The 14551-nt window shown below is 39.9% G+C and overlaps 1 protein-coding gene across 1 annotated transcript in view; it reads left to right on the forward strand.

The window, feature by feature from the left end:
• Positions 1-14551, forward strand: part of KCNH8 (potassium voltage-gated channel subfamily H member 8) — a 352744-nt gene that overhangs the window by 291685 nt on the left and 46508 nt on the right. Inside the window, exon 11 of the mRNA XM_053221505.1 lies at positions 5634-5848. Coding sequence (XP_053077480.1) covers positions 5634-5848 — 215 coding nt within the window. The remainder of the gene's footprint in view (positions 1-5633; positions 5849-14551) is intronic.

The following is a 14551-nucleotide window of genomic DNA, read 5'->3' on the forward strand; positions in this document are numbered from 1 at the left end:
AGAAAAAAAGGGGGGAGGGAGGTACTGCTATTGTAAGAAAATTCTGGATGAATATATGGAATCAGGCAAATTTGAATGGATTTAATTTGCCAACTATGTATTATTATTGTTCTGCCACATACTGAGTTTCCACATTCAACATATCATTTCATTCTTGTTAAAAATCCAGCAGTATTGGGGCACCTGGGTGGCTCAGTCGGTGGAGCGTCACTCTCTTTGCCCCTCCTCTGCTCACATATGCGTGCTCACTCTCTATCTGGATTCATAGTGCTGGATTAAAAACAAATCCAGGGGCACCTGGGTGGCTCAGTTGTTTAAGTGTCTGACTTTGGCTCAGGCTATGATCTCACTGTTAGTGAGATTGAGCCCCAGAGCAGGCTCTTTGCGGTCAGGGCAGAGCCCGCTTCAGATCCTTCGTCTCCCTCTCTCACTCTCTACCCCTCGCCCACTTTCTCTTGCGCTCTCTCTCCCCAAAATAAATAAACATGAAAAAAATTTGTTTAAATCCAGCAGAATGAATATTAACCCCATTTTACAAATGACTAAATAGTATGTTAACTTAATTTGTCCCAAATAACATAAGAAAATGAACGCAGTTCTTTCTGATTCCTAAAGCCAGATTATTAGTCGTGATGCCTGCTGCCTCTTAGTGAAATAGCTGGTCAATTTTAAAGGGGCATTTTTGTATTTTTGTGGAGAACAAAGTCAGAGAAGAACATGAAAATGGCTCCATCTGTGCTAGAAATAACACAAAAGTGATTATGCACTGAAGATGAGCTCTCATTGCAGTCACTAACCCAATATTGTCAAGGTGGCCAGAGGCCTCTTTTTTATTTTTTTTAACTTCCTCAAAGAAAATTCACAAGATAGTTTGTGAAGATTTTGTACCACAAAACTGACTCCCAACTTTTAAGACCTAATTGGTGTTCATTGAAATATAAAGGTCAGCTGACAAAAGGTGTCATGTAGAGTGAATATAGAAAAATTCCTACCCACAATTTTATGTGTACTTCTTTTAAAATCACTCGGTTTTTGTTTATTCAAATATTTATTGGGGCTTACGAACGTATCAGGTTGTGATCTAAATATATTTTGAACACCAATGTAGTACGCCACTGTGTTCATAAAAAGGGGCTAATTTATATTGAATATATTCAAGAGCTAAGATTTAGAAACAACTTAACCGTTTATAACATATTTTTACATATCGGGTCTTGCTTAAGCCTTCCTAACACAAAGAGACAGATAAGAGTGGTGTTTTCTGTTTTTTCCAAAGTCAAAGCTAACCTAGGTTTTTTGACTCTATCTCCGGCGCTCTTTTCCACGTCTAAGCAACGCCTATTTTTCTATCTCATCCCTATAAGCCTGCCATCACTGGATTCTAGTTTGTAAGCTTCAAGACAGATTATACTTTGGAAAAGGAAAGGAGAACTAAAATTTAGAGACTCCCTAATATGAGCCGGGTGTTTTATATCCATTATCCAATTTAAATCCTACTGCCCCGTTAGGTTGTTGTGATTATCTCCAATTAAAGGTGAAGAGTGGAGGCTAGGGAATAGTGAAATAAACAGGTGCTTCCCATTGCTTCATGTTTACTCAGTCGGCCATGTACCAGGGAAAAGGTAGGGCTTGCCTTTCAGAGCTTTGGCTCAACTCTTGACTCACCCTCTTATGTTTTTCTCCTGAACAGAAAAGTACTGACAGAAGAGCGACTGGGTTTATTTTCAACTTGGCCAGTTCATCATCAGTGTTAGAGTGAGGCTCTCTGTGTTTGTGTGTTTTTAAGAAGACACTTAACATTCCTGCTCACTCTCAACTCTGTGAAGTTAAAGGCCAATCATTCTATTATTTCATGGCTCTAAATTACAACTGATAATTATTTCTGAATTTGCTTCAAAAACTTAACTGTAATCATAACATACCTTTCCATGGGCTTTCTTAGGACTATGTAAGTTTTGTAGCCTGCCTATTGACATAGCCTGCTTTTAAAAGGGCATATAGTTATTTTCCAGAACTATATGGCTTCATATGCTTGTAAGCCAAAATAATGCATGATGTTTAAATACATATGATGTGGTTTTTCCCCATAATTGTGCTGAATTTTTACATTTGGTAACTAGCAACGATACTAGGAATGGAATATGAAGGCAACCGCCATAACATTAGAACATAATAGGTACAAATTTGATGGCTTCTAGGTAATTAGCATTGTTTGTAATACATAATTCAACTGGATTTTCTTATTTAAAACATTCTACTCACAGCTGAAAGATTTAATCCGTTGCCTTTTGCTCTTGGCCCCGATTTCCTCCATAAATTATGATTTTCATGATTAGCATTTTCACATATTCGTTTCCACAACATCAAAAATGATTTAAGTGCAAATTGCCACATGACCATTCTAAATACTCCTGTGTGGTATTGGGACTAAACCCAAACAAGGATAACGAATTATTAATATTTTATCCCTGTGATTAACATTATTTCGGTGGAGATTGAGTATTTTAGTTTCCCTGTGGTAATACTGTCTTATAGGGCCAATTAAAATCAATACTGACTTTGATACACTTAAGCACATGGCTTCACATTTGATCTGTAGATATTTAATACATGTTCACTCTGCCAACAAAATGAATTAATATATAATGTTGTAGGGAGGAAGTATCACCAAACAGCTGTCAAGCCATAACTTATTCAAGCACCTCAGTTGTCCAATCAATACATGAAGGCATTTCTTAATCTGATGCCTGGGGAGGCAGTTGACTTAGAGGCAAGGATTTGTTATGGGGGTAGAAATTGTTTGCTTTGCACACCTTCATTTCATGTCCTGGTAATTGTGTTTTTCCAGCAATTTCTTCATTGTTGTTTAAAAGAAAATGACAAAGCACTGATAAATGTGTTCTGCACGGATGGTGTTAGTCTGCCTAATTATAATTAAACATGTTATTGCTCTAACCTGGACGGTTTGCAGATACATCTCATCAGCTACCCCCACCCCCTGTGGAAGAATAACTGGCTAGCAAATATCAATAATAGAATTCTGAAAAATGGAAGTAGTAAGGGACCATAGAGATCTTGCTCTTCTTTTAGAAATAAGGATACCAGGACTTAGAGTAATTAGGCAACTTAGATGAAGGTCCTAATGCACGGTAGTGAGAAATTCATAAGACCGTACAATCAGCAAGGATGCAAACCATGTTGTAATTTACCAGTGCTCACCTTGCCAGGGCTCAACAGTGTCCACAACACATGTCAGTGTTGCATAAATATTCACTCGATGAATAAATAAACTGGAATTCTTTCTAGGATGCCAAGTTTGGCAAGATGTTGGTGGTGTTTTATAGCTGGGGTCATTGTGGCTTAAATAGCCATGCTACAGTCACCCTAGGTAGGAAAGTCTGATAACTCTCAAGTCATTGTAGGGGTTTCTGGGTGGCTCAGTCAGTGAAGCGTCTTTGTCTCAGGTCACGCTGTCGCGGTTCGCGAGCTCGAGCCCCGTGTCAGGCTCTGTGCCGACAGCTCAGGGCCCGGAGCCTGCTTCGGATTCTGTGTCTCCCTCTCTCTCTTTCCCTTTCCCACTAGCACTCTATCTCTCGCTCTCAAAAATAAATAAACATTTTTTTTAATGTTTAAATAAATAAAGTCACTCCAAACAGCAGTTGCTTCACAGAAAAATGTAAATCTTCTTTGTGGCAAGACACTGCATCATGATAAATTCTCCTGAGATATACAAATTTCAAAATTTGCTGTATTCAGAGCATCTGGGCTATATATTTACATCTGTGCCCAACTTTGAGTTTTCGAGCACTAATTTAGATTTCTAATAAAATATGTAAGAAACAATTTCCAAGGTTAGCGTTATTGGTGACAACATTTAAATCCAACTTGACTTCTCTAGCACCATGTGGCTGTTTACTCCCTTAGCATCTGTAAGTATAGATTTTAGCCCTGTTTTTTCTTTGGCCAACTAGGCTCAATTTCAAAGTTTAAATTTAATGTTAATTCAGAGATAATATTTAGATGTAATCCAATAATTTCCAGATGTTCAATTTTTATCTGTTACATATTTATGAACATTTCAGGTGTTCATGGTTAATTTGGCATGTTTTTTCTCCTGTGAAATTCAATAAAACAGAATTTTATTGAAGTCTGATACAAGTCAGAGGCTTTGCTTCCTGAAATGCTGGGCACGATAAAGGAATGAAAATGTAGAAGTTAAAAACTTAATTGAATGGAGGACAGGGCAATTTGTTGTATACCATTCCAAAGATACTATTTGCTTGGTGGTTTTCTGTCGATCAGTTGTTGGTTGTTGATTCCCTCTGAAATGGAACAGGCGGCCATTAAAAAAAATAATGAAATTTAAAGCCCATGCAGAAGGACAAAGCAAAGAAACTCCTAAGTTGTAGCCATGAATCTAATGCCAGTATCCTCTGTGAACTTAGGTCATATTATTTCAGCATTTAACCTAAGTTTGTGTGAGAACTGAATGGATTTTCTTTCATGTTTCTCACAGGGATGCTGATAATGGCTGTGTCTAAAATCTGAAGCTGTAATCAGGGTTTTTTTGTTAGCTCTTTACATTTATGCTCACCTTCCTGCTAAGCGAAACTGATTCAAATCAGTTGAAAGATTTTAAAGATTCAAATACATTGGCCAATATTATCTAATCATAAACGCAAGGAAGCCAGCTAGTTCCAGGCAGGTGAATCCAGCCAAAGACTGATAGGCTGAGGTGTTACACGCAGAGCATCAGGGGTGCTGGGTGTGGGGTGGGCACAGGCCACCAAATGGTGATACGTCTCTCTCCCTGCAGTGGCACAAGCGAAAAGCTCATAGCTTTTATTTATTCGCTTTCTTTTTTGATGGGAAAATTGGGCTTTCACACTGTCACAGAGTATTAGAACTGCAGCTTATGTTTCACATTTTTATGTAGTAGATTTCACCGTCCATGACGCGCAATACTTGATGTCTGCCTCCCAGTTCTGAGCAGAGGGAGGCAGGGCACGCTCACCTTCCTCGCCCTCCTGTCTTGTAGACATGTTTAGAGGTAGATGAAACAACCTGAGTATGTTAGAAAGCTGATGATGAATCCCACCTTACTGTGTTAGAATGAAAATTAGTAGTAATATACGTTCGATGGTCTCGTTTCGAGCCTTTTTGCACTCAAAAAAATCAGAGCCATTACTATGTCCCTTGAAGAGTTGAGGCAACTGTGACACAGATGTCAACTTCTCTGTCTAAAGTCAATTATGGGATGCTGAGGGACTGTCTGGAGCCCATCTGTGACCTAACAGTTCCTAACTCTGGCTCTCCTAGCCCTTACCCCCTAGACTACTGTTCTCGCTGGGAACAGTTTTGCCTGCCAGGGGACATTTGGCAATATCTGAAGGTGTTTTGGGTTGTCACCACTGGGGGTCGGGGATATGAGCTGCTGCTAAACATTCTACTGTGCAGAAAACCTCCGACCACAAAGAATTACCAGGCCCCGAATCTCAACACCGCTGAGATGAAGGCTTCTGTTTCCCTTGTGGTGTCATCTCAGCCAAGTGATGCCTGTAAGTCAGATGAGGTCGCCAGTCTCAGCTTGCTTTTCTTTAAAATTAACCTGTCTCTTTTTTCACTGTTTCAAGGGAAAGGAGACTTAATTGGAGCAAATCTATCAATTAAGGACCAAGTGATCAAGACCAACGCAGATGTGAAGGCTTTAACTTACTGTGATCTTCAGTGCATCATCCTCAAAGGACTCTTTGAAGTGCTAGACCTTTACCCAGAATATGCTCACAAATTCGTGGAAGATATTCAGCATGACCTCACATACAACCTTCGAGAAGGTCACGAGAGTGATGTAAGTCTCACTTCTAATTAGTGCCAAGACCTAAAACATGGAGCCTGGAGATCATTTATAACAGTAAAAAGTATATGTCATGACTTCACTTGTAAAAGTCTCTGAATGAATAAAGTATGATTATTCGACCACTAGTCGAACAATGAAATCATTAGCCAGAAGTCAAGCCTGCAGTTTGTTATCAATGCTCTAGGAAAGTATTATTTGTAGATGACCTCCCTTAATTCAGCGTCTTTCCTGTTTATTTTCACGTGCTTCTGACTAGAATCCGTTTCAGTGATACATAAGATTTAGCTACCGATGTGTGATTTCTCCCGGATGTCAAGATTCAGCTAGAAAAATGGCTCAGGGTTTGCTATGTTAGTAATTGTTTACCGTTCCACTTGCTTGTTATGGAGTTTGCTCAAAAATAATCTTTTTGTTAACCAGTACCCAAAACAGTCTATCTTAAAATGACTAAATATGCATAAAAGGATTCAAGCCAAAGATTGTCACACTGAAAGCATAATGAGTATTTTATGAAATTATGTATTTGCTGCATGTTTCAGTTTATACAAACAGCTTTCCTAACAAAATAGGTACTATGCTACATCCTGTGATTAAGCTGATCACGAACATGACTTCATTAGATGTGTCAGAGACACAAATGATTTAATAGGAATGATTATTGAAAGGCAAGCCAGAGCATGCATAGCATTCTGTAACAACAAAGGCTTAATCTGCTGCCTTGAGTTTTGTCCCAGATATTTGCAATACTCTTTTTTTTCCTGAGGAACTATTGTTTTGACTAACCCATATTGTGCAGGCATTTTGTTAGGCATTAATATTCCTCACTTTGGAAGACAGAGAAAGAATACAAATTGTGTATTACTTCATCTTGGTTGAGGATCTCAAATGACAGTCAATATGTAGATGGCACACCATTCCGAAGTTCAAGATTAACCAGTTTTGAATGTGTGCTTCTCTCTGTTAACGGTAGCAAACAGCAAAGGAGGTATCAATATTTGGGGGGAACTTATTTGTGCTCTGCCCTCTGCCTAGATAAAGCCTCTCATTTAGTGCTTGTGGTGACTTTTTAAGGTAAGTATCCATCAATTTTTATGGAGCAGAAAACAGATTCAGAATGGCTAAGTAACATGTTTATAACCTCATGAACTTGTAGGGACAGAGCCTGAGCACAGATATCTGTCACTGTAAAATCTATACACTAACTGTTGGTTATATTGTCTCTTATTGAAGACACTTCCATATCTTCCAATTCAACAGATGGACTTTTAAAACAACAGGTGTCTTTTGTAGTCGCTACGACAGCCTAACGTGACAACTATTTTTGAAAAGTGGAGGTGTGCTAGAGGAAGCAATTGAAGAGGAAAGAAGAAATGAGGGCAGAGAGTAATAGCCAACATGCCTCAGCATAGTAAAGTAGAAAATATTGGATCTCAACCCCTGCCTTCCTTTTATTTGATTCCTTTTTAAAGATCCATATACCATATCTTTGATTGAATTTTTTATCCTTTTTTTCCCTATTTTCTGGAACAGTAATCATAGGGATTTTTGAACTCCAATACCTGAATTGCCTTTGGGATTATTTTCATGCACTGTTCTTTCTCTTGCGTTGTTTTGTTTCGTTGTGGTCATTCGGTTCCTTCTTTTTACCAGATGACATACTTTTGTTTGAATATAGATGTCACTTATGAAAATTGTTTCTACTATTTTCCTCCAAACAGGCCTAGGTTTTCTTCTGGCAGGCAGATCAAGATCACTCCCATTCTGTCCAGAGCTCCTCTTCGGCTTGTTAGGTTGCTCTGTTTCAGCTTCACCCAACCTCCAGGGCTCTAAGACATGGTTTTTCCGGGATCTCAACTAAAAGCCTTAGATGTTTACCAGCGCCTCCCCAGGTGGGGCTTGAACTCCACCCTCCCTCTCCTCCAGACTGTGTGGTGGCCGAGACCTCTACTCTGCCATTAACCTCCCGGTTGCTGTTTTGTCCTGAGTCTCCTGGAGCGCTGCCCTGTGCAGGCTCATGTTAGGCTCATGCCTCCAGGGCCACACTGAGGCAGTTACCTATTCTCTGGGATTTCACACCTCAAATCCCAGGTGGTTTGTTCACCTGAACTCCATCTTCTGTCTCCTTAGCCAGTAAGACCACTCCTTTCTATTCTACTCTCTTCCACCTCACAATGAAATAGCAAATTCCCTCAAGAAGATACTTGGGTAAATGCAGAGCATGCACCTGTGTGTTCCTCTTTTCTCAGGGACCACAACCCTTCAAGTCTTCCCTCAGCGGATTGTTCTCCAGTGCTTTCAAACAGTTGTTTTGTGTATTTTGTCCAGCTTTACTTTTTACTAGAGGGTTAGTTCAATATAAGCCATTTCGTTAAGTCATAAGTATTGCTTCTTTTCAGAGGGTCCCTTATCAGCTGCATTTTAAAGGCAAAGGGGAACTGAAGCTTACCTCCAAAACCCTTATTGCTTTGTTTTTCCTAATCATTTATCACTCAAAACTTCCCTCTGTCTGTCTGTCTCTCTCTCTCTCTGTATAGATTTTGGGATGCTATGCCTTCTGAAGGCTAGTTAAATTTGGACCACCCTTCCCCATAATTCCATACCCTGGGGAAAAGTCTTCTGCTCTTTCTAAAGATACTACAACTTCTAGGCAAGTTCGTATTCTGATGGTAACCCAAGATTTTGGATTCTTGCTTTGCTTTGCAACTCTGCTGTCAGACCAGTGTGAAACCCAGCCCCTTTCCTTACATGTTCACACAAATAAAAATATCGAATCCCACAGGATTTTTAGTGGGTTGAAGCCTCTGTGGAAGGTTGACCAGTGGGTTGTAGAGGAAGGAACATTTGCAGAAGGGAAATGCAAACGATATAAATGTAATGTGTCTATATATCCTTCGGCCCTTTCTTGCTGCTGTCATCACTCTTCTTGCTCTCTCTTCATCTCCAGATTCCCCGTTATTGCTGATCCATATTAGTTTAACTCCCACTCTTTGGTTGTCTGTCACCTTTCTGATTTTGCCTTCTGGGTTCACCTTTTGTCCCTGTACCTACTACCCTGTTAGGTGACATGGAACATCTGGGTAAAGAGAAGACTGATGGTCAACCCATTTTGAAATAAAGGCCATAAAAGCATTTTAAGAAATAGTCAAAATTTAGAAGGGGATATGGATGCAAGATATAACTCCTAGAACTATGATAAATGATGTAACTTTCGAATGACCGCTCATCCAGTTCTCATAGTAAAATTAATTGAAATCTGTAAAATATACTCTAAGTTTGTGAAAAGGCTAACTAGCATGGTTTGGACCTAATTATGCATTTTATGCACCCAGTTTTTCTATATTTGCCTTATTTATATCTTCTGGATGGCTCCAATATGGACAGAGATTAATTTAGTTATTCCTGTCTATGCAGATTATGAGAAATTTGCTTCACTGCTTCTCACGGTAAACTCTATAAAATTGATTTTAGCACACTCAGGTATTGTTGGTTGTGAAATTTAGTGCCTTAATATAAGAATTTTGAATTTGTGATGAAATGACAGACGTGTATCTAAAATATGTGCTTTCAAAAATTACTCACGCTAATGCACCGAAAATCAGGGCTCGATGGCTACATATCAAATACCTAAGTGCTTCTCACATGGTCCACATTAACTTGGTGGTGGCGTTGTGGTTGTGGAGCAACAAACCACAGTGGTTGTTGAAAAAGGATGATACCTTCTTACTGAGGGGCTTGTCGGTGATGAAACCTATTACGTTTTCAGTGTGTTTTTTCCTCAGTTTTTCATTATTGTCATGTAATCTGATCAGCATAAAAAAATGAAGTCTCTTCCTTCAGGCTTCCCGCCTCGTTAGGAAGGGGTATTTCCCCCAGTTTCTTGAGGGTCAGTGACCTCGAGGTGAAGGTCTTCGAATGCCCATCTCCCATGCAGCACAACAGGTTACCCCAGAGTTCAGAGAAGGCTCCCGAGGTGGAGACAAGGGAGCCCGTGAGGAGCATGTACTTTCAGCAGCTTCTTTCCACTCTGATGGGATCATACGTGGGTGGTTTGAGGTGCTGACCTATCATAGCTGCCTCAAGCCTCAACGTTATAACATCCTAGTTCCCCACAACTGACATATTCTCTCTGGGTAGACCAAGAACCATGCTTAAATAGTGTAGTTATAAAACAGAATACTTCAAAGTCTCAAGTGACCCTCAAGTGAAACAAATGCATATATAGTCATAATTTGCTTCAGAAGTTCCAGAGTGGTCATAGGCAATAGTTAAGACATATATAAATAAACATAATGGAATGGAATAAACAGAATGGAATGAATTTAAGGCAAAAGTTTCCTGCTGATGGAAGGGTCAACTTTCCATCCCTGGGGGTTGCAGGCATGTGTGTGTGTGTGTGTGTGTGTGTGTGTGTAGGTATGGTAGGTGCGGAAGGATATCTGACCATGATAAATGAGAAGCGATATAATGAATGTTTCTCTTGCCTCCATTCTTACTTCCTCACCACTCTCTCACCTCAAGGCCACAGAAGCAATCTTCTCAGATTATAAATTGGATCATGTCGTTCCATTGCTTAAAATATTTCAATGGATCCTCATGGACTATTAAGAATATCCAGGCTCCCCACCGTAACTTTGAAGTTTCTAGGCATTCCAGCACTTGCCTGCCTTTCAGATTCATCCGATGGCATCTTGTGTCCAGCCTTACGCCCTAGCAAACTGGCCTGTTTTTCCTTCCTTTCATGTGCCAGGCTCCTGCCTGCCTCTTGGGGCCTTTACATTTGTTCTTTCTTCCTGCAATGGTATTCCTCTTGCCTTACCTGACCGACCACCTGCTCTGGAGTTTGCCTCTCCAGGTTATCCTCTGGCAAAGAATCTTGTTTATCATTTTCATAGTAGTTAGCAAGATCTTCAGTTATTTTAATATGTATATTTTCTTGTTCATGTTCACTTCTTCCTACCAGAATGTCTGCTTTATGCAGGCGTTGTTTTATTCTATATCTCCAGTGCCTAAGTCAGAGCCTAATGTGGAATTAACATTTAATATATATTCAATGACTGAATGCATGAACATCAAAAAGTTTACTTTGCGATCTGGAACTTCTGTGAAATTTTGAGAAAATTAATAAAGTCCTAAAAGCATCAACCAATTAGCCAGTAAATGGAATTTAAAATGAAAAGTTAAGAGGGGCCCCTGGCTGGCTCAGTCTGTAGACCATATGACTTGATCTCAGGGCCACGAGTTCAAGCCCCACATTGGGCCTCGAGCTTACTTAAAAAATAAAACGGAACAAAAAGTTAAGGGAATTCAGAATTGTATTTCTAAGAAGTTACAAAGCCGAAGGAAGTATCAATAGTAAGATTTAAAAGAACAAATTGAAAGAATAGGTAAATTGGAAATGGAATTTTTCGCCTCCCCCAAGTTCAAAGCAAGAGATTTTCAAAAGCCGTAGGACGAATTTAAGCCAAATAACAAGGAAAAACAAAACTCTTGCAGTATAGGTAATGTAATCCTCCAGGTGGGGTTTGGGATAGTAAGTTGTATTTAAATGAAAAAGGATCTGCCTTCAAATCTAAGCTAACACGCGCATTTTCTGTACAAATAGGTGGACTGTTACAACACTAATACCCCCAGAAAGTAGAGAATCAATACTTTTAACCATTAAATCACTCTGGACTGTTATTCAGCTCACATTTATTGCCTGGGGAATGAAGCTACAAACTTTTTGAGTGAAATGAATTTCCACGTGGAAAATGCCAGGGTCTAGTAAAGCAGCTCATCTATTTTGTGAAATGCTTCATCAAAATCTAACACGTGGATCTGTTGCACTTCATGGGAAACTGTGATGTAGAGGGTCTCTGATGTGTGTGGTGGAATCTGGTCAAGTAAAGCTCATGTTCCTTAGTTAGCGTTAGTTTCAGTGGCATCTGAATGTGAATTTATATTTCCATCTGGGTCTGGACCCCACGTCTTTCATCTGCCAAGGTGAATCTTTATTTTGTTTAAAGTTCTCAGAAGACAGCCCCTGTCTTAAATACAAATAACATTGGAAAAAGCATCTAATTCCCAAGCATTATTGAGATGTGTCCACTGGACCATCTCATATGTAATTAAGCTGTACTGCATCCAGGAGGTCTGACTCTGTGCGTCCTCCCTTAGATACAAACAAGCCTGAATAGATCTTTCAAGTGGAGTCTGGGATTTGCCAACATCTCTTTCTTGCCGCCTATGTGACTATATTACAATTTAATTCGAGATTGTACTGAAAAAGGAGCTGTTTCCAAAGGAGGGAGTTGGTTTAAATTTAGTCCCCATTTCAGACTGGAATAAGATGGGGCTGCTTGGAAGCAATTTTCTTAAAAATGATTTACCGAATAGTAATAATTTAAAAAATCCTATCTGACAGCCCACCTACTTAGCTCCTCGAGAGTAGCCTGTGTGTAGGTGTGCATCTGCTAGCTCAGTCTTGTGTAATAAGAGAACATAATTAATTCTGCACCTTTTTGAGATAATTGTTCTTAGAAAATTGCATAATGAAGGGCTCACGTGTCATTTGATCATGTCAGCTTTCCTTATGATCCTGGGAGCAAGACATGTTTTGTTTCTCAGTTGTGTATTTTAAAATACTCTCCCAACAAAAAATATCTTGTAGCCAAGTGTGTTACCCAGCATACACTTTCATGGCGCTTAAGATATGGTGTCAGATATGCTAGGAAAAGCTCGGTAAATAATGGCCTGGAAGTTTTACTTGCATCCAGTATGTTTTCTGTGTTCTGAAACTCTTCTCATACCATTCTCCCAATGGATTCAGAAGTTTTGGTGGCAAACATATTACCTTGATGGAAACGATTGTGTTTTGGGTGGTATCCCCAGAGCCCAGCATTGTGTTTATGTTCATGGCTTTCAGTAAATGAAGATTGCTGTTGAACTTATGGCACTTAGTGAACACCTTACTTGCTCTGATTGCAGCAAAAAGACCCGATGTCCTCTTTTTAAGTGATTACCTAGGCTCACTGCTTCGTTCCCTCCATTATTATCAGTCTTGTCCCCATCTGTTTCCCCCGAAAGATCTCAGGGTGGAATGGACTCCACGGGACTCCAAGTTTACATTCCTTTCCAACCTTGAAGTTCTCTTTCTCCTGCCTAGTCCCCTGCCTCAGAGAAATGAAAACTGAAGAAAGGTTATTCTTACCTCTTCTCAAACCACAGACTGATTCTTTTTTAAATTCTTATTTTAGGACAGAGCTAGTGTGGGGCATTGGCAAAAGGGCCAGCCTGAGAATTCTGGTAAGTTTTAGGGCAATTCAGAATAAGGACATTGACTGTAGGCAATAAAAACTCAACTTGAATCAATCACTAGAAGCAGAGATTTATTTTAAGTATTCCAAGTAGCTAATGGGATTAAATAAAATATACATACATACCTGCACACACCGCCCCCCATACACACACAGATGTGCACACACATCTGGATCTCAGAAATTCTTATAATCACATTATGATTTTCTCCACATCTCTTACTTTCCTTTTCCTCTCCATTTCTTTCTCCTTCAGTCATCATGCCCTCTTTCTTTATCCAAATGGCAAGAAATGGTCACAGGTAGCAACTCTTCAATTTGAGTGGGGAGCAGATTAAACTGGGACTCTCTTAGTTGATGCTAGATTCCTAAAAAAGAATGAGTGGTTCAGCTCATGTCAAGTGCCTGCCCAGGTTTCATCAGTTATTGTGTGGGGGAGTATTTGCATGAGGCATCAGGGATGGAAGGAGAGCACATTGAAGTAACATGGTGTTTTCCATGGCAACCCATAGACTGAAGAGTTGAGATAAGAAGGATCCAGAAAAATGGGGGGTGGCCAGAGGTAGTTGTTGGACAAAGGAAGCAAAGTCAGTGATTGTATGAACTGTGGGTAATCACATCATTATAGGTTGTACAAACATATCTCAGCAATATTTTCTTAGAAGTCAAATCTTATTTAAATATAAATTAAAAATAAAAACAAGCAAAGAACACACAAAAGGCTTTAAAGGACGCTGAATGGGCTCTTGTTTCATCTCCTCTGGATTCTCTCCTGTGTAGCCATTTGTCAATCGAACAGCATGAGGCATACCCTGCAAAGAGATCAACCACAGTTTGAGGACATCTGGGTATTTCAACTCGTGTTTGCAAGTTGAACTCGTGTTTGCAAGTTAGATTTTTAAGCTCTTTGGGGGAAGCAGGGGTTAGCTGAGTTGGGAAAGTCAGAGGATAAAAAGGCCACCTGTCATCCCATAAACAAGACAGAAAAGTGTTTCTTTCCCTACTTCCTTGGTTGTTCCCATCCTGCAGGGAGCAGCAGATGTTCAGCCTGTAATAAAACGTGTCAGATTTGCACATGCACACACACACACACACACACACACACACACACACAGAGGCAGGACTGAACTTCTGCACATTCCTTGAAAATGAAAAGTTACCTAGGCTGCATCCACTAGGAATACTCAACCCTGCCCCACTGTTACTCAGGATCCTCCATTCCACACTGCATTTTGAACGGTTGTCTAAGCCATCTGTGGAAGTACAGAGTCTGCGCCTGAATTCTCCGGTAGACTGTGGTCACAGAGCCCACCCTCATGACAAGGCTCTGTGATGTGAAGTTGATGTTGACACTGCTGACGGCATAATCACTCCTGTGAACCAAGCTGTAGGCTAAGCA

The sequence above is a fragment of the Acinonyx jubatus genome, chromosome C2 (assembly GCF_027475565.1).
Source record: "Acinonyx jubatus isolate Ajub_Pintada_27869175 chromosome C2, VMU_Ajub_asm_v1.0, whole genome shotgun sequence".
NCBI classification, from domain to species: Eukaryota; Metazoa; Chordata; class Mammalia; order Carnivora; family Felidae; genus Acinonyx; species Acinonyx jubatus.